The sequence below is a fragment of the Callithrix jacchus genome, chromosome 12, assembly GCF_049354715.1.
Source record: "Callithrix jacchus isolate 240 chromosome 12, calJac240_pri, whole genome shotgun sequence".
Classification (NCBI taxonomy): Eukaryota; Metazoa; Chordata; class Mammalia; order Primates; family Cebidae; genus Callithrix; species Callithrix jacchus.
In genome coordinates, this window is record NC_133513.1 from 96549202 (window position 1) to 96572449 (window position 23248).

The 23248-nt window shown below is 51.9% G+C and overlaps 1 protein-coding gene across 10 annotated transcripts in view; it reads left to right on the top strand.

The window, feature by feature from the left end:
- The window catches only part of NEURL1 (neuralized E3 ubiquitin protein ligase 1), a 92512-nt gene that overhangs the window by 58351 nt on the left and 10913 nt on the right, over positions 1-23248 (top strand). For 6 of the 10 annotated variants that reach the window (XM_035268981.3, XM_035268983.3, XM_035268980.3 and 3 more), the window contains 2 exons: positions 13134-13375; positions 13785-14106. In XM_035268981.3, coding sequence (XP_035124872.3) covers positions 13134-13375; positions 13785-14106 — 564 coding nt within the window. Of the gene's footprint in view, positions 1-5209; positions 5327-13133; positions 13376-13784; positions 14107-23248 lie in introns of all 10 variants that reach the window. The other 4 variants (XM_035268984.3, XM_078346423.1, XM_078346425.1 and 1 more) reach the window with 2 other exon arrangements.

Sequence of the window (23248 nt, forward strand, 5' to 3'; positions counted from 1 at the left end):
GCCCAGGCTCATATTCCCTCCCTCTCATTTGTCATTTGTCCCATTTCCCTGGGGACAGGAGGATCACTTGGGGTGCTCTGAGAACTCTAGGAATTGGGCATCCAGGCTAGGTGGCCATCAGTGAGCGCTCCTCAAGTGCCCCATCTGCCTTGGACTCCATTGTTTTGCCAGGACCGTGCACCCTGGCGGGGCCTCCCCTAAGCTGGTCCTGGCCTTTGCCATTGCACGAATAGAGGGAACAGGAGCTGGAGGGTGTGGAGAGGGAGTGTTTACCTGTGCCTACACAGCCACCCCCACCCTCACCAGAACCCCTGCATATGCGTCCTCACGCGTCCACACCCAGGTGTGCCCACACCTGTACACACACACTGACTGCTCTGGTGGCTCCGGTTTTACCTTCTTCTGGGAAATGAGCTGGGGCCAGCGGGAGACGCAGGAGTTTGCTCCTTCCTAGGGGTGCCAAAGCCTGTAGCTGGGCTCCCGAAGACACATTGACACGGTCCTTGATTGTATTTTCCTTAAGGCTTTGGACTTTCGGCTTGTTTCAGGCCAAACATTTTGGATTGCTGCGTTAAGGTGAGTGAGAAGAGGGTGACAGAGGAGGACCCAGGACTCTGTATGTGTGTCGGGGGTTATCTAGTTGTGTGTTTTGTTTGTGGACGTGTTTTGGCTCTCTGAGCTTCTGATGTCAACAGATGTGTATCTGTGTTTTGGATCTCTGTGTACCTGTGTGATGTGTCTCTAACTGGGGATTGAAGTGACTGTGTGGCTGTGCCTGCATTTCCATGCGGGGGCAGCCACATCTGTGGTGCTCTGTGCCTGTGCCATGCCTGTGTGTGTGTGTGTGTGTATGTGTGTGTGTGTGTGTGTCCGTAGTGGGGCTGGTGGTGAGGAGTCAGGCTCCTCTGGGACCAGCCTGGCAGGAGACCCATGGGGAAGTGAATTCCCATTTGGAAAATGATTTCAGTGGTTACACGCTTGATCTCTTCCATCGGCAGGTTTCCAGAGCTGCCGGTCTTGAGGGCAGGCTGGCAGGGGTGGGGAGCGGGGTGAGAAGAGGAAGGCAGCAGTGGCACTGGGAGGCCCCCCTTCCTCTCGCCTCTGCCATCCTCTCCTTCCTTTTTCTGCCCTTCCTCCTTCCTCTCCCTTCAACGCTCCCTCAGGGCAAGGGATGGACCCCTTGCTGATGCTTGATGTGTGGGTGACACGCGCACATGCACCCAGACATACGTGTCACCCCCAGGTCAGTCTCTGGATTTAACAACCCTGAGTGTCAGAGAATGCTAGGGTACAGGGACCCGAGACATTGGCTCCCACCCCCACCTGTCACAGAGGGAGATGCTGCAGCCAGGAAAGGGAAATGGCTAACTGAGGTCACACAGCTGGCGCCTCAGTGGGGAAGCCAGGCCTTGTTCCTTCTGTGGTGGGTTCCCCACTTACCCTTCTTGGGTTCCTTAATCCTCAAGCAGGCAGCAGCTCAGAAGGCATCCAGTGGCCTTGTGAGACCCAAGATTAGCAGAGGGAGCCGCCCATCTCCCGGCAGCAGCTCTGGGGGCTTAGGCCAAGGGGAGCTCTGTGGCTTGAAGGTACACACCTGTACACCCCTACACCCTGCTTGTGCCTGTGGGCTCCAGGAAGGTGGGCATTAGGTCACTACAACTCTGCATTCGCTTACCTCAGCCTGGCGCCTGGCATGCAGTGGCTCCCAGCAGATGCTGGGTCAGTGGTTCGAGGGGGAAAAGTGTGGGGTGGACAGAGGCCCTTGTCGCTGGAGGGCAGAGCAGTTGGAGCTGAAGGTGGCCTGAGGGGGTGGGTGGGGGAACCATCAGGGAGGTGAGGCCAGGGCTGGACATGGAGGCCAGGTAGCATTTGAAGAGGAAGAGAAAGCAGAGCAGGTGTTCTCCCCGCGAGTTTGAATCCTGTTCCGCTCTTGCTGGCTGTATGACTTTGGATCAGTTCCTTCATCTCTCTGTGTCTCAGCATCCACTTCTGTAAATTGGGAAGGGTAAGTTTTGCCTTGTAGAGTTATAGGAAGGATTAAGTGAGCTGGTGGACACCAAGGGCAGTAGACCTGGCACATAGTAAGCACTCCACAGTTGGAGTGTGCTTTTATGAAGCCTTTTGTGAAGGCTCCTCTAGGCCTGTGTGTGTTTGCCAGTGCGCACGCACACACACGTGCACATACACGTACGCACACTCACACACATGTGCACACAATGCACAATACACACGTGCATGCACACACATATACACAGTACACATGTGCACATGTCACACGTGCACACATACGGGTATATGCATATATATACCTACAGGTATGCACACACGTGCACGCACAGATATACACACATGCACATGCACACATATACACAATGCATGAACACATAACATGCACCCCTATACACACATATGCACACACATAACAAGTGCACACATATACACACATGCACATATACACATGCACACATGCATACACACATACACACTCACCTGCTGTCTCTGTGTCCCCCAGCCCTGGTGGGCCTGCACAACTGTGCTTGTGTCTGCCGTGGGGCACACCTGCCATCTGTGGATTTGATATGGGGAACTAGGGCTGTTGATGTTACTGAGCTTCGCTTCCCCTCATTCTCCAGGCCTGGCCTGGGAGGCTTTGGGGAGATGCTGGGAGGACAGGGATAGGGATTGGGAGCTGAGCCCTGAAGAGTTAATGTTTGGAGTCCCCTTCTGGAATCTTGAGGTGAGACACAAGAGGGAGAGAAGGAGGACTGGTCCCAGCAGTGAGGAATTGGGAGTCACAGCTGTATACACTTCTGGCTGCTAGAAATGTCAGGATGGGGAAAGTGAGTGAGAGAGCAAAAGGCTTAGTTGGGGATTAACTTGGCAATGAAGGTGCCAGTCTTGCCTATTCCCTGCCACTTTCTTTCACCCACCCTGTCATGATGAGTTCATTCATCTTCCAGGGAGCAGCAGGACCTGCTGTTCGCATGCCAGGCACTCTGTGGGAGGTGCTAGGGTGCAAATATGGCCCCCACCTGAGCATGCATGGGGGCTATGGTGTGCACAGAGAAACTGACTTTGGAGGAGAGGGGGACTGAGCATGCCAGCCAGCTAGCTGGGACCCACAGAGGAACCTCTGCAGAGTGCGACAGATCTGAGTTCAGAGCCCAGCTCTGCCACTTACCAGCTGTGTAACCTTGGGCAAGTTATTACCTCTCAGAGCTTCTGTTTCCTTATCTGTGAAATGGGACTATTGATACTGTTTTAGTCATCTATTGCTGCTTAACAAATCACCTCAACACTTAGCAGCTTAAAACAACAAATATTTAATGATCTCCCAGTTTCTGTGGTTCAGGACTCTCTGCACTGTTTAGCTAGGTGCCTCTGGCTTCATGTCTGTCGTGAGGTTGCAGTCACATTGTTGGCTGTGGCTGCATCAGAAGGCTTGCCAAGCTTACTCATGTGGCTATGGGCAGTTCTTAGTCCCTTGCCACATGGGCTTCTCTGTGGGGTGGCTCCTCGCCATGGCTGCTGGCTTACCCTGAGGGAGCAATTCAGGAGAGGCAAGAGAGTAACCAATATGGGAGCCACAGTCTTTTTATAACGCGGTCTTGGGTGTGACGTTCCATTACTTCTTCCCTATTCTATTCATTAGAAGCTACTTGTTAGGCCCAGCCCATGCTTAAGGGGAAGGGGGTCATACAAGGGCCTGAATGCCAAGAGCTGGACACAGGGATGGTTGTTGTAGAGGCTGTTCCCATAGACACCTGCGTTGCAGGGATTGGAGGGTGTGATCAGGTTGTGTATAAAGGAAAAATGCTGCAGCATCTGATACACAAGAAAGAATCAACCCTCAGGGCCTTCCTTATCTGCTTCTCTTCTACTGCTGGCAAGCGGGGAGCTAGTGAAGATTCTTGAGCAGGCACGGCTGTAGTCAGGCTTGCTAGGCAGGGAAGGGAGCTGCTCCCTTTATTCCTTTTTTTCTAATTTCTCCACTGGACACCAGAAAGGGCAAGGCACAAAGTGGGTGCTGCTTGAACTCCTGCCAATTCATCAGTAGATAGAAGAATCAAACACTAGCAATTCATTCATCAATTTTTATTGAGGTCCTACTATGTGCTGTGAACTAGGCTATAGAAAAACAGTAATAAAAAAGACAATGGTCTCTGCCCTAGGGAGGCTCACAGTCCATCAGGGGGACAGACAGGCACAAATAACCCTGCAGCCTTTCCCAGCGCAGTGCTACTCTGCAGAACACAGAAACTGATGGGAGTGACTTCTCAACTCTCCCGAGGATGGCATATAACCAAAACCATTGTGGATGCAGAAGAGACAAGTCAATGCATAGCATACAACGAGTGCCTTGGGGCACCTGGGCTTAATCCTGTGTAAGAACCAGGGTTGGGAAAGGCTGCTTGATGATGGGTACTCTGTTAGGGGGCTTATGGGGTCCTCAGAGGTCCATAGTAAGGCCCCTAACCTAGTCTAGGCGTCAGAGGGACTTCTGGGAAAAATCTAGATCTGAAGGATGCATGAGAAAGGCAGATACATAGGTGGGAAGGAGGAAGCAAAGGTTCCCAGCACAGAAATGGGCCTGGGCCAAGCCTGGAAGTCAGAGGCAGGTGTGGGAGGTAGAGGCCCCTTTAGGGAACCCAAAGAAGTTTAATTCTGCCCAGTTTTACAATCATCTCTGTCCCCCAGCTTCCATCCCCACCTGTCCTTCTCCCACCAGGAGTCAGGCCTCCCCAGCCTTCCAACCATACTCCTAAATCCTTTCCCCCAGAGGGAGCCCTGTTCTGTTAATGCCGATAAGCGAGTTCAAATCAGGACCATGCTGGCGATCTGAGATGAGTACGTTTGGGGTAAAATAAGACTGAAGTTCCTGGTCTCCCACTGGGCTGAAATGAGCTGATCATTTCCTGCTGTGGTTGTGTTTACTTTAATTTTTTTTAAAAAAAAGACCTTATGTTGGGATCAAATGATAAGTTTGCAAAATTCTTTCACATCTATAAACTTACCGAGGTCTTACTACAGCCTAGAGAGGTGGGCAGGGCAGCTATGATGAGCTTCATTTTATAGAGAAACAAATAAGGTCCAGAGAGGTTAAGCAATTCGTCCAAAGTCACACAACAAGTCTGTGGCCTGTTCAGGGTTGGAACCCAGGGCCTCTTGCCTCCAATGCTCATTCTCTGTGCCTTGCCCCACTGCCCAGAAAGTGAGACAAGACTGTCTCTTGGATGAAGATGATGATGCCAGCACAAGTTTTCAGGACTGCAGGTTCAGAACAAGATGATCTTGGATGCAGTGGGCTTCAGCAGGGCCTTGACAGGTTGGTGGGGTTTGGAGAGGTGCAGGTGAGGCAGGCTTGAGCAAAGGTGTGGGGGCAGGAAGGCAGAGTGATAGGAATAATAATAATAATGTTAGCAACCTCTTACTGAGTTTTACATACACTATCTATTTTAATCGTCACAAGAATCCCATGGAGGTCTGCCATGACCCCATTTTACAGATGAAGAAAGTGAGGCTCCCAGAGGTCTTACAGTTAGTGACAAAGCTGCTAGGTTTGGAGGCAGCCAGCCCTGGGTTCAGATCTGGGCTCCTCACTCAATGTGTAAACGCAATTTCAGAGGCTCTGTGCCAGAGTGGCTTTGGGGGCATAAATCAAGACACTGCCCTTGAAGCTGTGAGAGGCTCGGCACTGTTATCAGTATCAGGGCCTCTGCTCTCCACTGGGGTGGCGAACTCCCCCCCATCTCTCCCTGGCAGCCCAGCTGAGCCCAGCCTGGGGCACCTGGGGCTCTGCCAGTGGTTCTGAGGCAGAGTTTGGTGGGGCCATGGGGAGGTCACTCTGGAGGCTGTGTGTGTCCAGGCATCTGCCCTGGGACCCTGCTGAGAGGCAGGAATGTGGTCTGCCAGCTGAGGGTCACCCGGAGGGCCAGCCAGGCTTGTGTCTGGCAGCTCATAAATGCCCAGGAGGAATGGGGCTGTGGGGGGAGTTTCCACCCTGTCAGCAGCAGTCTTGCTCAAGGAGGGTGCCCCCACTGGGGCTCACAAGAAGCCTATAAATCTGCCACTTGAAGGCCCTCCCTGGGAGCTCAGCTGAAAGCCAGGTGGCACAACTGGGGCTCTATCCAGTTGTGCGTGCTCCTGTGGAGCAGTTGTGAAGCCCACACGCCCCACATTTTGAGGCCCTTTGCTGCAGCTGCTCCCTCAGCCCAGGCTGCCCAGCCCCTCCTGCACACAGCCTTCTCTGAAGCGCCTGCCGTCTTGGACTAATGGGGAAAAGGAGCGCCAGTACCAGATGCTGAGTAGCGTAAAGGACCCCAGACGTGGCCTCAGGTGCCAGTTCTGCCACATAACTGCTCTGTGACCACAAGTGACTGACTTAACCATTCTGAATCCAACTCCTTCATTCGTAGAATAGGGACCTTAAGGGGTCATAGTCTCAGTGTTGGGAGGACCCTGTTGGATAGCATAGGGAAGAAGCCCCACCCCAAGCTGCCCACTCCCTCTGGACCCTTGGCATCAGAACTATGCTTAGAGTTCATTCTCATTTTGCTTTCTGCTCCCCACCCCACCCTCCACCCCCAAGATTTTAATGCCAGCCGAGATGGAGGAGGGGGTAGCAGGAGCAGGGATGCCGCAGTGGGGGAGGAGGGATCATCCTCATGACGGCTGCCAGATTGGACACTCGTAGTCCATGAGAACAGCGCCCCCTCGAGGACTACTGGGCACAGAGCATTGTGGTCCCGGCCCTGGTTCAGAAGAGTGTCGAGGCCTGAGTTAGGGCTGTAGCCGCAAGGTGGACAGGAGAGGACAGAACCAAGGGGTGCTTATTCCTGAGGCAGAATTGTTAGATTGGGTGAGAGGTGCTCAGGGGCTCCCCTGGAGCCACGAGCAGAGAGCGACGGGTCAGGAGTGCAGCTGGGGCCTGCCACGTGACGGGAGCCCACAGTCTGTGGCAGGAGACGCCCAGCACACCAGAGAGGGTTTTCAAGTAGTCTCCCCAGAGTGGCTCGGTGGGCGATGATAACACAGCGAGCTTAGTATGGAGAGAAGGGGCTGAGGATACCTGCTCAGGGTGGGCCTGGCCTCCATGGTGTTCCTGTTGGCCTGCCCACCCTGTGGGCAGGAGACGACAGGCATGGTAGTCAGTGAGTGGGTTTTGCAGCTACCAAAGTGCTCTCTCTCCATACCTGGGCAGGGAACCCCCGTTCTGTTTCACAGATGTGGAAGAAACTTAAAGGTTAGGGTGACAGGTCCAGCTAAGCATTGAGGGTCTCTTGGTAGAGGGCCACATCCTAGGCACTGCCCAGGGCGAGCTGATGGGGGTGCCATGGTGGTCAGAAAGTGCAGCCTCTCTTCTCACCATCTGAACGAAGATGTGACTTGTTAGTTGTATTATAGATTTAATTTTTCAATTTAATTTTTTTTTGAGACAGGGTCTTGCTCTATTGCCCAGGATAGAGTGCAGTGGTGCCATCACGGCTCACTGCAAACTTCCAGGCTCAAGTGATCCTCCCATGTTAGCCACCTGAGTAGTTGGGACTGCAGGTGTGCACCACCATGCCTGGCTAATTTTTGTATTTTTTTTTTGTAGAGAACAGGTTTTGCCATGTTGTCTAGGCTGGTCTTGAATTCCTGGGCTCATGCGACCAGCCTGCCTCTGCCTCTGCCTCCCAGAGTGCTGGGATTACAGACATGAGCCACTGCATCCAGCCAGTTATTCTTTAAATATAGTATATATTTTCTAAATATAGTGTATATTTACTGTATACACATTATACCTCATAAACTAAGGTATAATGTGTATATAGTAAAACTCTTCCTTTTCAAGTGTATAGTTTTGTGAGTTTTGACAATGTGTACATTGTGTAACCACTACCACAATCTCAAGATATGAAACATTCTTTCTTTCCCCTTTTTTTTAAAAAGAGATAGAATCATGCTCTGTCACCCAGGTTGAAATGCAGTGGTGCTACCATAGCTTACTCAAATTCAAATTCACATTCCTCAATCAACCTCAAATTCCTGGGCTCAAGCCTTCCTCCTGCTTCAGCCTCCCAAGTAGCTGGGATTACAGGTGTGAGACACCATGCCTGGCTAATTTTTTATTTTTATTTTTACTCGTACAATGAGATGGGGGTCTCATGCTGTTGTCCAGGCTAGTTGTTTTTTTTGTGATGGAGTTTCGCTGTTGTTACCCAGACTGGAGTGCATGGTACGATCTCGGCTCACCACAACCTCTGCCTTCTGGGTTCAAGCAATTCTCCTGCCTCAGCCTCCCGAGTAGCTGGGACTACAGGCACGCACCACCATGCCCAGCTAATTTTTGTATTTTTAGTAGAGACGGGGTTTCACCTCGTTGACCAGGATGGTCTCGATCTCTTGACCTCGTGATCCACCCGCCTCAGCCTCCCAAAGTGCTGGGATTACAGGCGTGAGCCACCGCGCCCGGCCAGGCTAATTTTTATACTTCCTTCTTGCCCCTTTGTAGTCGAATCTCGCCCCTGCTTTCATTCTCTGATACCTGCTGGTCTCTGTCTCTCTCTAGTTTGCCTTTTCCAGAATATCATACAGATGGAATCATACAGCGGACAGTCCTTTGCATCTGGCTTCTTTCATGTAGCGTACTTTTGAGAGCCATTGTTTGTGTGTGTCTATCAGTGATTATGTTCCTTTTTATTGTAGAGTAGTGATTGCGTGGAGGTGCCACATTTTTAACTGTTCACCAGCTGAAGGGCATTTGAGTTGTTTCTAGTTAATATGAATAAAGCTGCTGTACATTTGTGTACAAGCTCTAGTTCAGAGCTTGGCAAATGACTACCACTATTTGTGTACAGGTCATTGTCTGGACATGTTTTCATTTCTCGTGGGGAAATGCCCGGAAGTGTGAGTGCTGGGACCTATGTTAGGTGTTTTTCACTTTATGAGAAACTGCCAAACCATTCTCAACGTTGACTTTCCAGGTTGTGTCATATCCCAACAGGAATGTAGGGGGCTGAGGACATGGTTTACATTTCTGTGTTTTGGTGGCATACATACATGTATCATGGAGACAACATAATAGAATGCCATGTATTGCCCTGTGGGCTGCATGAGATGGTTTTAGGTGGTACATAAAGTAACCTTTTTCCTTTTCTTCTTCTTCTTTTTTTTTTCAGGTGGAGCCTTGCTCTGTTGCCCAGGTGGAGTCCAGTGGCGCTATCTCGGCTCATTGCAATCTCTGCCACCCGGGTTTAGGCAATTCTCGTGCCTCAGCCTCCCAAGTGGTTGGGATTACAGGCATGTGCCACCACACCCGTCTAATTTTTATATTTTTAGTAGAGATGGGGTTTTACCATATTGGACAGGCTGGTTTTGAACTCCTGACCTCAAGTGATCCACCTGTCTCAGCCTCCCAAAGTGCTGGGATTACAGGCATGAGCCACACCACCCGGCCTGAAGGAATCTTTTTTTTTCATACTTTATAGCTTATAAGCATTCTTTAATTTGCATTTTAAAAATTTATCCAGCATACCAAATCCATGAATTCTTGGCGATTAATGCCTTTTTATTTTTTTGAGACAGAATCTCACTCTCACCTGGGCTGGAATGCAGTGGCATGATCGTGGCTCACTGCAGCCTTCAACCCCTGGGCTCAAGGATCCTCCCTGCCCCTGCCTCAGCCTCCTGAGTAGCTGGGACTACTGGGACTCAGTACAGGCATGCATCATCACATTCAGCTAATTTTTAATTTTATTCTAGAGATGAGGTCTTGCTTTGTTGCCCAGGTTGGTCTCCAAGTCCTAGGTCTCAAGTGATCCTCCTGCCTTGACCGCTCAAAGTGCTGGGATTACAGATGTGACCCACCTTGCCTGCCCTCTTAATGGCCAATAACAAAGGTGCTGCAGTCAGATTGCTGGTTTGGCTCCTAGGTCCCTTTCTTATTGGTTGTGTGATCTGGGCAAGCCACTTAATCTTCCTGAGGCACAGATTTGTCATCTATAAATGGATTGATAATGTCTCTCCCTATTTTGTAAGTTTGTTGTAAGGGTGAAACAGTAAGTGTATGTAAAACTCCTAGTTCAGAGCTTGGCAAATGACTACCACTATTATTTGATGCATATGACCCATGTGTAATAGGCATGTGTTTTATATGTATTTTTTGCACATCCATGTGTACATGAGTATGCATGTGTGTCATAGTACACGTGTACATGTGCAGTTCCTGGTCTCAGGGATACGGGAGAGGATGAATGGTCTAGGGTTGGGATTACCTTCACATGCTCACAGGTGTACCTGTGTGCCCAAGAGTGTGTCTTTTGGAGGCCACATGCCTGGGTGCACATGGTGCCCCTGGACCCGAGTCCCCCTGACCCCACCTTTTCCATCTGTTCTGCTGCCAGCCAGGGTGCTGGGCCCATGCTGCCCCAGCCGCACCCTCTATCCCCTACCCACACTGGGATTGACAGGGGTCCTCTCTGGAAGGGAGGCCTTGGGGATTGTCCTTCCAGGGTCTGGGTCTCTGGCCCTTGTGTCCCCACTGTATTTGCTCAGAGTCTGTGTTTTCTGGACCTTTACTCACGGCCCCAGACCTCTAGTAGGATGGGTGGGAAAGAGAGGGAGCATTTTGAAGGGGTTGTGGCCCTGCAGTTGCTCCATGGATTCTGAGTGGAGGCTGGGGAGGGGGAACCCCAAAGGAAAGGCTGTCAGCAGCAGCTGGGCTCAGCAGGTTTTTAAAAACTGCTTCATGGAGGTGTAATTGACATACACTAAACTGCACGTGTTTAAAGTGTCCAATTTGTTGAGTTTTAACATATGTGTACACCCATGAAATCATTACCACATCAAGATACGGAACACATAGGCCATTGAAACCATCTACTAAAAATAAAAAAGATAAGGAACACCACCAAATGTCCCCTTGTGCTCCTTGATAATCCTGCCTCTCTATCCCACCATCAGAGGCATCCACTTAGCTGCTTTTCGTTTGTTGCTGCTGCTGTTGTTGTTTGTTGTTATTGTTGTTGTTTCTTCCTCTGTTGCCCAGGCCGGAGAGCAGTGACATGATCTTGGCTCACTGCCTGGCCCACTTATCTGCTTTTGATTACTACAGCTTCATTTGCACTTTCTAGAATTTGATAAAAATGGAAGGAGAGGAAGCATTTTGAAGGGAAAGGAGGCCCTGCAGTTGCTCCATGGATCGTGTACTGCTTTTTTTTCTTTTTCCTTGAGATGAAGTCTTGCTCTTGTCCCCCAGGCTGGAGCGCAATGGTGCAATCTCAGCTCACTGCAACCTCTGTCTTCTGGGTTCAAGCCATTCCCCTGCCTCAGCCGCCCAAGGAGCTGGGATTATAGGCGCCTTCCAACAGACCTGGCTAATTTTTGCATTTTTAGTAGAGACGCGGTTTCTCCATGTTGGCCAGGCTGCTCTCGAACTCCTGAACTCAGGTGATCAGCCTGCCTCAGCCTCCCAAAGTGCTGGGATTATAGGTTTGAGCCACCATGCTTGGCCTGCTTTGTTTTTAACGTGCTAATTTCACTCACATCATTACTGTGAAGTTCACCTATGCTGTTACTCACTTCGGTAGTTCATTGCTCTTTACTGCTGAGTACTATTCCATTGTGTAGATGCACCACGGTGTGTTAGCCACCCACACAGCAGGGGTTATTTTTCTCTTATGCTTCTATTTCTACCTGTGGATGTGAACCTCAACAATATGTGATGTTGCCTTTCACCAGCACATATTCTGTGAAACAAGAGTCAAGCTGCGTCTGAGGCTGGCCTGAGCGCAGTGGGCATCTTTTCTAGGCAGGGTACCCGTAGCCAGTGCCACTCTCTACCCTTTGCCCCAACTGTCCCCTTCCCTGAAATGGCCTACCCTCCTCTGCACTATCCAGAGGCCATTCAGCTTCTTCCAGGCAGCCTTTCCAGACTGTCTGGGTCTCTTAGGAGCATTTCCAGCCCTCACAGCCTGACCGCTCCAAAGCCCTTGCACTGTTCAGTTGTTCCCGTCTTGGTGAGGACAAGGTGAACTTCTCCTCATGCCACCCCCTCCTAGTGAGCCTGGCAGGCAGGAAGCTGCTCCAGAGAGGCCTGCAGGCTGATGCACAGGGTGTCTGGCTGGCCTGGGGCTGTGGAGACTGCTGTCTGGGGTCTCCGGGGAAGTGAGGAGCGGAGATGCAAAGTGGTACAGAGGGATGCAGACCAAAGCTGACACAGCCTGGACGGAGGGCCGGGCCTCGCCCTCTCCCTTCTCTGTCTTCCATCTCCTTCCTGGAAACCCCTCCTCCTCCTCTAGGGAGGCCCAATGCCGAGCTCTTTGCATCATTAAATTCCTGCCTTGCAGGACCAAAATTTGAAACATCCCAGAAGGCCTCTGTCACATTTTGTGGCTTTCTACGGCTCCACCCTCTTCTCCTCCATTCTTCAAGGTTCTCTTTCCCCATGATGACGGGATGGGCAGGCTCTACTTCCTGAAGGACAGGGCATGGATCTTGGGGTCTCCACCTGAGTCCCTAGACCCTGAGGCTGTGTTTTAATTAATGCTGCCTGTGCTGCTGAGACTTGTCTTGGAGCCACAGAGTAGAGGCCACCCATTGTGCCAGAGAGGGAAGCATTGTCTTCCCCAGGGTTACAGAGCCAGTTAGTGACAGCTCTGAGGACAGGATCCATGCATGTTTCATGTCTGTGTCTCCAGTGCTCAGGACGGAGCTTGGCATTTAGCAGATATGTCATAAATATTTATTGAGTAAAATAAATGAACAAACCAAGGATGGTGGAGTGCCAGTGAGTGGTGGTGGAGGGCAGTGGTAAAGGTGATGTGCTACCGTCGCAGGTGGTAAAAGGCAGAGGGTGCTGGTAAATACCAGTAGGGAGAGGAGGTGGGAGAGGGTGGAGGTGGGAGGTGATGGGGAAGGTAGAGGGGAGAGGTGGTGGATAGTGAACCAGTAGAGCATGGTGGGGATGGTGGAGCGGGAGATGGTGAGAGATGGCGGCAGAAGGATGGTGGCAAGGGGTGGCGGCAGTGGTGGAAGTACTGGCCTCCGGGTGACTTCTGTTTATGCCCAGCCTCTGCCCTTCCCTCTAGGGGACGCTGGTCTGGCTCTTGGACCCGTCAAGTTCTCTGACACCATGGCCTGTTCCTTTGCAGACTCCATCGGAGGCCCCTTCCCCGTCACCTCTCACCGATGCCACCACAAGCAGAAGCACTGCCCACCAGTGCTGCCAGGTGGGGGGCTCCCAGCCACACCGCTGCTCTTCCACCCACACACCAAGGGCTCCCAGATCATTATGGACCTCAGCCACAAGGCCGTCAAGAGGCAGGCCAGCTTCTGCAACGCCATCACCTTCAGCAACCGCCCGGTCCTCATCTATGAGCAAGTCAGGCTGAAGGTGGGCCTGCCTCCCCACTCCGCCCTTGTCCCTGCCTCCCACACCCACCCTGTCACGCTTCCTGCTTCCCTCACTGCATCTCCGGGGCTTCTGGACTCTGTCCCTCAGCCACTGCCTGCTGCCACCCTCACCGCCACACCCTGCCCTTGCCTTTCCTCTCTGCTGCCCCTTTTCCTTCTTTCTTATGCCTTTCTCAACCTCCCTGTGTGACAAGGAAGGAACTGGGAGGGTGGTGGCCACGGGATCCCCTTGTTGTCTTCCCAGCAGGGAGGGCTCCGGGGAGGGAATGGTGCTGGAATGCTGGGCACGTTGCCGTGGGACACGCCAAGGAGCCCACCCAGGGGGTGCTGCCCTTGGTCTGACTGATCAAGTGGGAGAGGGTAGGCTGAGGCCACCCCCTGCCACCCAGATCACCAAGAAGCAGTGCTGCTGGAGCGGGGCACTGCGGCTGGGCTTCACCAGCAAGGACCCGTCCCGCATCCACCCTGACTCGCTGCCCAAGTACGCCTGCCCCGACCTGGTGTCCCAGAGTGGCTTCTGGGCCAAGGCACTACCCGAGGAGTTTGCCGATGAGGGCAACATCATCGCATTCTGGGTGGACAAGAAGGGCCGCGTCTTCCACCGCATCAACGACTCAGCTGTCATGCTGTTCTTCAGCGGGGTCCGCACTGCCGACCCGCTCTGGGTCCTGGTAGACGTCTACGGCCTCACACGGGGCGTCCAGCTGCTTGGTGAGTGCCTGCCCCTCTGGCCCCTTGGTGCACGGGACACCCTTCAGCCTCTGGGCACTGCAGCCTGACACTGTTCAACCCCATCAGGCACAGGGAGCCCTCCCTGATGGTGTTAAGGGGTAACCCTGGGAGCCTTGGTGTGAACTGCAGAGAGCACCTCCTCCAGGCCTGAGGCTTTGCAGGGGAACCTGGGTGTCATTTCTGCTCTCTGTAGTGTCTCAGGTGGTGCTTTGGGCAGTGTGCACCCTTCACAGTCATAAGTGGTGGCCTCAAAGACCATCACCCCAGAAGTAATTAAATTAATCGTTACAACACAACCACAGTTCACAGAGCACTTACTATGTGCAAGGCACTTCGTTCTTGCCTGTTCACATAGCAACCCTGAGAGGGAGACTCCTCAATTGGGTAGAAACTCATGTTCAGGGAGCTTGCATCATGGTCTCAGGTGCCCTGGCTGCAGAGGGGTAGAGCCAGCCCCAAGTCTCCAGCTCCAAAGCCAGCTCTCAGCCCCTGGGCTCTGCAGCCTCACAGGAGGCTGGATTCCAAGCCCACCCTAGTGCTTTTTCCAGGGATGTTGGATGAAAGGGCAGGATTTGGGGGCAGAAGGCACTAGGGGAGCTAAGGCTCTTGGCTGCTCCTGGGTCCCCAGTGTTAGTTAGGCTCTTTCAGAAGAGTGAGAGAGTGAGGAGGAGCAGCCTTGGGAGGCAGCCTGGCACGCTCAGGAGCCAGCTTCCCTGCTATGGCACACAGGCCGGGGCTGGAAGCAGACAGGAGAATCTCCGACTTCCTAGGGTCACACAGTGAGTTGGTGGTTAAGGTGGGATTAGAACTCAGATCACCTGACTCCCAGACCAGGCTCCTTCCTACCTGGCTCTCCCTGTGCATGGGCACTCAGGTGCATGTGGGCACATGTAGACTCTGGCTACAAATCAGGCCATTGGCAAACTGGTTTTGTCTCCAGGCGGAGGCTGCGCAAGCCTCAGCTTCCTCGTCTGTGAAATGGGTTGGTGGGAAGATTAAATTCCATCACAGAGGCTGTGAGTAAAGTGCCCAGCACAGTCCCTCTACCAAGTATACGCTCAAGCGACACTTACTCCTTCCATCTCCCATTTCTACCCGCCTCTTCATGCAGAGAAAGAGGCCATGAAGGTGGTTGAAAAACTTTTTATTCCTTTCTGACTTCAGAGTGTAGAAACAGTGAAGCTCTTCTTTCCACAATACCTTTATTCGAGCAAAAAGTCAGTGATGGTAAAAACAAAGAAATGAGTCAGAAGCCTTTGTTTGTTGTGCTCTGAACATCAGGAAGCTGCTTTTATTAGCTGGTAGTTTGGGAACTCTCTGTTTTTTGACTCAGTAAAAGTGTTTCTATATTCACAATGACAAGTTAAGAGCCTGGAACTGGGCTGTTCTGGGTGTCAGTAACTGCGGAAGGGAGCCCAGGTGCTTTGCGTTTTCTCTGTGAAATGGGTGTGCCTGCAGCTGGGGGCAGAAAGGGCAGTGCTCTTGCCCCCGGGCTACAGAGACTGGCAGAGCCTAGTCTTGTGCTGTACTAGGGGTGGGGGCCTCAGTTTGTTCATCTGTAAAGTGGGGCTAAATGCTTTCTCAAGGTTCTTTGGAGTCTCAAAAGCTGACTTGAGGAGCAGCTGATGCACAGTAGGGAGTCAGTGGCTGTCATTCGTTCTCACCCATGCTAGGGAGGGCAGTTCTTAACTCAGGCTAGAGCGAATGCCTCCGTGTTGCTCTCGTGTCCTCAGGGCCCCACACTTCAAGGCACGGGAGCCCCAGAGCTTGAGTTTAAGCTCTAATCTGACCACTTCTGCCTGAGCCTCAGTCTTCCCATCTGTATAATGGTTGTGAAGGCTCTGACTTAGCCCAGGACTCAACTATATGGTGGAAGACAAGAATGTCTCTGCTCCTGAGGAAGCCACAGTCTTGTTGAGGGGTGGGCAGGTGAAGGCAGTGGGGCAACATTCTTGCTTTTCCCTAAGCAAAAAGTGCCCTTCGTTACAGTTCCCACTCTGGCTTCAAGGCCAGCCCCAAAGTCTCCTCCTCCCTGAAGCCCTCCTGCGTGGAATTCTCTTCTCCATCCTTGTGTGCCACTAAGTGGTGCTGGAGCTTCTCTCAGTTCTGAGCATTGGCAGAGCCTTGGTCCTCTTCCCTGCAACACTGGGAGGAATCTACATCTCACTCAGTCGGGCAGCTCTCCAGGGTGGAGGCTTCTGCCTGACCTGCAGGGGATGCGGAGGTGGGTAGGGGAGAGTAGTGGGGGGAACGAATGGGAGGATGGATGTCTTGTTAGATGAAGAAAAGGGCGGGTAGGTGGGGGCCAAGGGAGACCTAGCCCTGCCCACAGACAGCCCAGGCTCAGGGGGAATTTAGGGAGATGAAGCAAACACTCCAGATGATGCCAGCGCTCCAACCCAAGAGAAGCCAGTAAATTGCTAACTGCTGTGGTCATGGGAGCCCTTCCATCTGCTGAGATGGTTTCTATCCAGTTATCTCATTTAACCCCTCCAAAGCAGGCCCCACAGGGAGTGTTTTTTATCCCCATCTGGCAGGGAGATAACTGAGGCCCACACAAGGCCTGGCTTGCCCATGTAGGGATGTGGCAGAGCTGGGATTTGAACTGGGTGTTCTGATGCCAAAAGCAATGCCTTTCCCATGACCCTCCAGCTGGTTTAAACATAAAAGGAGGCAGGAAGTCGGAGGAGGCTGAGGTCAGTGGAGGAGGATGGAGGCCAAGAGGGCTTCTTGGAAGAGAAGGCTTGGGCTGGGCCTGCAAGTTCTAGGAGGGTCCTGGTACATGGGAATGAAGTGGAACATGGCAGGTGGCATGGGGCTTCCCACCCTCAGGGACTGAGGAGGGCATGGAGAAAAATCTGAAAGGCCCACCCCGGGCCAGAGCCCAGGTGGCCTGACCTGGTCCAGCCCCATCCCCTGTGACTATAAATGGGTTTGCATGTCATGTTTTCAGTTGCATTTGGAGGTCCCGACAGGCTCCTCTCTGCATACCTGATAAGGCTGAGGCCCAGTTGATTCTGTCCCAGCCGTAAATCACCATAATCCCTGGGTATTTTCAAACACTGATTATGGCTTCTAAATTCAATTGGCAGATTAAGATATCCCTTCATTTTATTCTTCCTGATTTTTTTTTCCGGTAAAGAGAGAGAGACATACACACAGAGATTCATCCAGAAATCTTCTGAGGTGGGCAGAACCTTTGTTCTGCGCCTATCCTTTGAGATACTCCCCTCTACCCCAGGCAACCTCAGGGTCAGCCTCCTTCCCTACCTCCGCTTCCTCTCCGCCCCACTTCCCGCCCCTCCCTCTCTCCATTGCCTGCCCCTTCACTGCATCTGTATCTTTCTGGGCTGTTCTCGCTTCCTCCACCCAGATCCTCTCACACTTCTTGCTTTCCCTGGTCTTGGTGTCCTTCTCCCTTCTGCTGTCTCTCCTCTGAAGAAGGTCACTGTCTGTCTTGGTGGCTCTGAGGCTGGGTCAGTCTTTCCTGTGGTGATTGTCCCCCAAAACAATGTCTGATCTTCGGGGATTTTCTGCCAGGCCTGTCCCTGTCCACTCTGGAACCTGTGGTCAAAACCCTTCCAACCGTAACTGTTGTGTGTTTGTTCCTTAGACCAGAGGCTTCCCGGGGTAGCTGGCACAGAGTAGGTATGCAAGTCAGGCCATGGGTGGATGAGTTGTGTCCCCAGACAGAGTAGAGGCAGGGGTTGGTGTCTCCCTGACAGATGGTCCTCCTTGCCCTGACCAGAATCCAAGCCCACAATGGTGCCCATGCCACAGCCCCAGTGGGCCCTCCTCCCCATTACACTGGAGTTCAGCAGATCACCTCTCTCTTTGGGGCACCCTGGCCTAAGCCCAGGCTAGTATCTCTAAGAATAACAGCTTCCGACCTCCAGGGAGAAGGACTTGCCAGCAACTAAATAAACACAGGTTTTTATGGGGTGATTAATACATGGAGAAAGAAGCTGCTATCCCTGTGTCTCAAGGTCTCCTTGATCCTCTCAGAAATGTCAGTTCAGGAAGAGCGCTGTCAATTCAGGCAAGAGGCGCTAGGCCAAGAGCCCACTTATGGGGTGATCCAGAGCATCCCTCAGTGCCCACCACAGCCTAGGCACTATGTGGGGACAGGTCGGAGACAGAAGAATCGAAAACCCAGTCGCTCTCCTGGAATAGTGTTTTTCCTGGGGATCGTATAACTGATGCAAGGTGGTCCAAGTTCAGTTCTGCAATCAGGTGTGAGCTGAAGAGTAAAACTGTGTGTATATGTGGGAGAGAAGTGCAGCTGGAAAGGAGGATCCAGGAGGACTTCCTGTAGGAGACAAGTTTTAAGGAACCAAGCAAGGTGAAAAGAATGGATTGGTTGAGGAACAATTTAGCTCAGACGGAGGGGTGTCCACAGGCACAGAGGTGGGGAATTGGCAGTCAGTAGGGGAGCAGATCCGGGAGGGGAAGGAATGAAGTGGAAAGGCAGTGGGTGACTTGTGGAGGTGAGTGTGCACAGGTGTGAGTATATGTATGCATCACAGGGGAGAGAGCCATGAGAGTCCAAAGCTTCTAGCAGCTTCTGTGCTATCAGGATGTTCAGTAAGAGGGACTGGCTGGTTGACAGTGGAGAAGTACGAGACCCAGAGATGGGGAGGGGCCTGCCCAAACTCTCCCAGCTGCTCATCAGCCAGGCCAGGCCTGGAACCCAGATCTCTCAGGCTGATCTGGGAGTAAGGTCAGAGGGAGGAGGCTATCAACACATCTAATGGTAGGGCTGGGCCCTGGAGGGTTCTAGGAGGGATGAGGCAGGGGCTCCCGAGGGCTTACGGCATTCTGTTCCATCCCTCACCACGCACAGCTTCCCAGGTCTTGGTAAAAGACCCATGCCTGCCTACTGAGGAGAGACTCTCAGGGTGGTCACAGGCTGCTGGGTGAGTTATAGGGCCTGGGTCAAGTCCCCTATCTATGGTGTGCCTCAGCTAGGCGGCACTGAGAGTGAGTGATCTGCTGCCCAGGACCACACTGCCATCTGGGGCTTCTGCTTCCCAGGATAAACCAGTATTTACCCTCAGCTGTCACTGCCAGGGGTGAAGAGGCAAATATTAGTTTAAGGAGCCTGAGTCGGCTCTTGGGCTGCGGGAAATAGTTGAGGCTGCCGATCATGATTTCTTCTTCCTTGATGATTTTCATTTCTTTTTGATTAAGAAAGTCTTGCTTTTCCTTCTGATTCACGGGCTCTCTGGCACTTCCTTTATGCTCACCCCAAATTTTGCCAGTTATATCAGCGCCCCACACCAAACCCTCCCCATCCACCAGGAGGCTTTCCCAGACCTCCCCCATTCAAAATGACCCTTCTTCCTCCTGACCAGTGGAAGCACATGGAGACCTAAGTGGTATAAGCAGCTTTCAGTCACATACTGTCCTGCTCTTTAAGGAGACAGCATGTATCCTCTTTGTAGATAAAGGAAGGTATTATGGTGCCCATTTTGAAGTCAAGGAACAGGAACTCAGAGAGGTCTGATAACTTGCCCGAGGTCACACAGCCGGCAGTTGGTGGAGCTGGGGTTTGAATCCAGGAGCTTGGGCTATATTAACTTCCAGCTTCTATAGATATGAGTTCATCTGATTTCCCTATTAAGTCTGGATACCCGACAAGAGCAAGGACTGTGGTCCTTCCAGAATCGAGCTTATGGGAGCTCAAGGCATCAAGAATCAGCTGCACATGTTGGGCACAGATAGGCCACTAGGGGCCCAGCAGTGCTGGTACAAGGAAGATGGGCAGTGTGGTGCCCAGGATGCCGGCTTCTGTGGGGAAGGTGGGTCTGCCTGCCTTGTAGTTTCCGGAGGTTCCAGAGGGTTTCATCTGGTTTGGTTGTTCCTTGTGCACTCTAGTTTTCTACCACAATGAATATATATAAAGTTGAATCACATGTAATCGCCAGTATTGGATTATTTTTAACTTACAGAAATGGCAAGCTCATGTTTGCCCCTAGCATCTCTTGGGCCTAAGAGATTGTACTGGGGGCCTTGGAGAGTGGTGGGGCTCAAGGTAAGTTGTATGTGGAGGGAGGAGCTGGGGCCTTGCAGTATTGAGGACAAAGCCTTCATTTCAGATGCAGGAGACTGACGGAATCAGGACTTGACCTGGCCACTCACTAGCTCTGGGCAGTTTTCAGCTTCTCTGTGCTTCAGCCTCCTCATCTATTATTTGGGCATAATTAAACACGCCCCACTTACCTTACAGATGTGAAAATGCATTTACACAAATGTGAAGGGCTTTTGTCTTTAGGTTAAAAAGGAATACCTAATTTAAAAACACTGTCCTCTCCCATCAAAAAAAGCCAACCCCTCAAATCAGCTCTCCAACTGGAAGAGGGAGCCTTGAACCCAAGTCCCTGTATTGGAAAGCCATGCAGTCAAAATTGGAACAAGATCTGTGCTTCTCCAGCCATGTTCCTCGGAACACTGGAGTTCCACAGAGGCGTCTTGGAGGCTGCAGAGAAGGGCAGAGAGAGGGTGAGGGGACAGGTGCTGTGCCTACCCCCTAGACTTCAGTCAGAGCTTTGGGTTCTGTTGGACAAAAGGATCCCACTGCTTTTTTTAAAAAAAAGTTTGAGACCCACTAGACCAGATGATTCCATAAACCTATGAGATCCCGTTGCTTAAAGATTCTCTGAATCTTCAAGTCTGTTACTATGAGTAATTCTAGGATGTTCTGCCCTTCCCTCTGTGAGCCCCAGAAAGCATGTTTGTTTCTCCTAAATTTCTCATGGTTGGGTTTAAAGGGAGATGGTGGAGGTGGGTGCTGGGAGGGGTGTAGAACCCCCTTGCATGTCCAAGCCAGGCACCCGCCCTCCCCTCTTCCCTCCCATGTCCCGTGCCAGATGCAGACCAGCAGGAGGATGTTTATGGAGACAGTAAAGGGCTGGCAGCGCCTCCCAAACAGCGGCCAGCAGATACCCGTCAGCAGGCCAGGCGGCTGTAGCCTGACCCGCGGTTACAGATTAGCCCGTGCTCCGGATGTGAGAACATCAACAAATAAGACTCTCAGGCTGACATCAAGCTCTGCCTCAAGAGAGGCCTGCCCTGAGGTCCCCATGCGCAGGTCCTTTCTTGGTTACCCTGCACTGCTGGCAGTGTATGGCAGGGCCGGTGGCTTTCTGGGCGACAGCTGGCCCTGGGGCCCTCCTCAGTTTGTCCCCTCTCCCTCCCACTCCTGCTGTTCACTAGGTATTTGCTAACAGTTTTCTCACCTGGAAACCTCTCACTTCCGTCAACTGAAACTTTCCTGTCCTTCAGCCCAAGTCAACTCCTGTGTCTTCCAGAATACCTTCCCTAGCCCCCTCTGAAACAGGAAGGGGACTTCAGCCTTAGTTGGGGATTTTGATCCTAAAGGGGATATTTATTGTAAAGCAGAGAAGACTCAGAAAAAGGCCCTGGGAGGGTATCTGGGACACATATGGATTCCCATCAGGAGAGTTTTTCTAAGTCATAGTTATTCCAAGGTGGGGGATAGGTAGCCTTGGGAGGTGGTAAACTTCCTGATCCCAGGGGCGTTCTAGCCTCTAGCCGGGCTGAGAGATTGACAGGGATAAATGGATTTCCTAGTTCCTTAGTTCCTTTAAGGTCCTGTCTAATCCTAGATGCTAAGACTCTGGTATCTAAATTGTATTCAAACATTTTCCTGGCTCTTCTGGGCAGGTGTAGTGGCTCATGTCTGTCATCTCAATACTTTGGGAGGCCAAGGCCAGCAGATGACTTGAGCTGAGGAGTTCAAAACCAGTCTGGGCAACATACTGAAATGCTGTCTCTACAAAAAATATAAGAATTAGCCAGGTGTGGTGATATGTACCTGTTCCCAGCTACTTAGGAGGCTAAGGTATGAGACTCGCTTTAACCCAGGAGGCTGAGGATGCAGTGAGCCGAGATCGTGCCACTGCACTCCAGCCTGGGTGACAAAACGAGACTCTGTCTCAAAAAAAAAAAAGAAAAAAAAATCCTGCCTTTAAGCCTTGCCCCTTTCACTGGCTCTTGGCTCCCAGGGCCCAGGTCCTGGCTTCTCTCTCTCTCAGACCCCCTGCCCAGGGCTGGGCACACAGTAGGTCAGTGAGTAGGGCCCCCAGCACCACCTAGAGGAGAGGAAACACTTGTCGTGGCAGGGCCTGCTTATTTCTGCTCTAGCCCAGGGTGTCTGTAGAGCCACTGCCGGGCACCAGAAGAGGCAAGAGCTGAAGACTGACGAGTTCTTTACTGAATGATAGAACATGCAAAGGGAGTCAGCTTAGTGGCTTCTCCTCGTGGCCTTGTGCCATATCTGTCCTCCAAAGTGGGCGGTTGCGTGTCCCGGCACTGATTATGTAACTTGTTGCTTCCGAATGTGGGGCTACCCTACTGCTTGGGGTGACAGGTTGCCCATCTGGTTTTTCTAAGTCCTACCCATCAAGTGGTGCAGCCCTAGGCTGAAGTTGGTCCCATGGTGTTCTCCTGTGGCTTGGGGGTCCCAGACAGTGCCCTGACTTGGAATCGGTTCACTCAACTGTGACCTTTGCAGTCCCTTCTGCAGAGGGTACTCTGACCAGCTCCTGTGTCTCAAGTTTCATCTATTTCAGGGTCTCAACACAGCTGGGCTCACTGATGGGATGGTTATTTTGGAGCTGCTGGCTGCCTGCAGCTGCTCCTGACCCTGAGGGGTGGAGGGGGAGAGAAGACAGACTTGGGCTGGGCACTGTTCTGTTTTTAGCTGTTTCCCAGTGGCTTCCATCCCTCCCCTCCCAACTAGCAAGATTCCAAACAAGGCTAAAGGGATCTTCTTCCTACCCTCTTCTTCTCTTTGTACATCCTCCGCTGTTTCTCCTTCCTCTCTTCCTTATCCTCTCACCTCTGTGTTTTAGCTGCTGCTTCTTGGTCTTTAGTGATTTCATTCACTGAATATTTCCTGGGTGCCCATCATGACTGATGTGAAGTCCTGCATTCAGGTTCAAAAAGCCCATGGTCTGAGGACAGGTGGACCTGACTTTTAGTTGAGACTGCTCAACCCAAGCAAATATTAATATCTGAAGCTATCAGGTAGATTCTGGGTGCTGGGAGTGTCCCACTTTACCTCTGATCTTTCCAGCAACTCAAGGCAGGTATTATT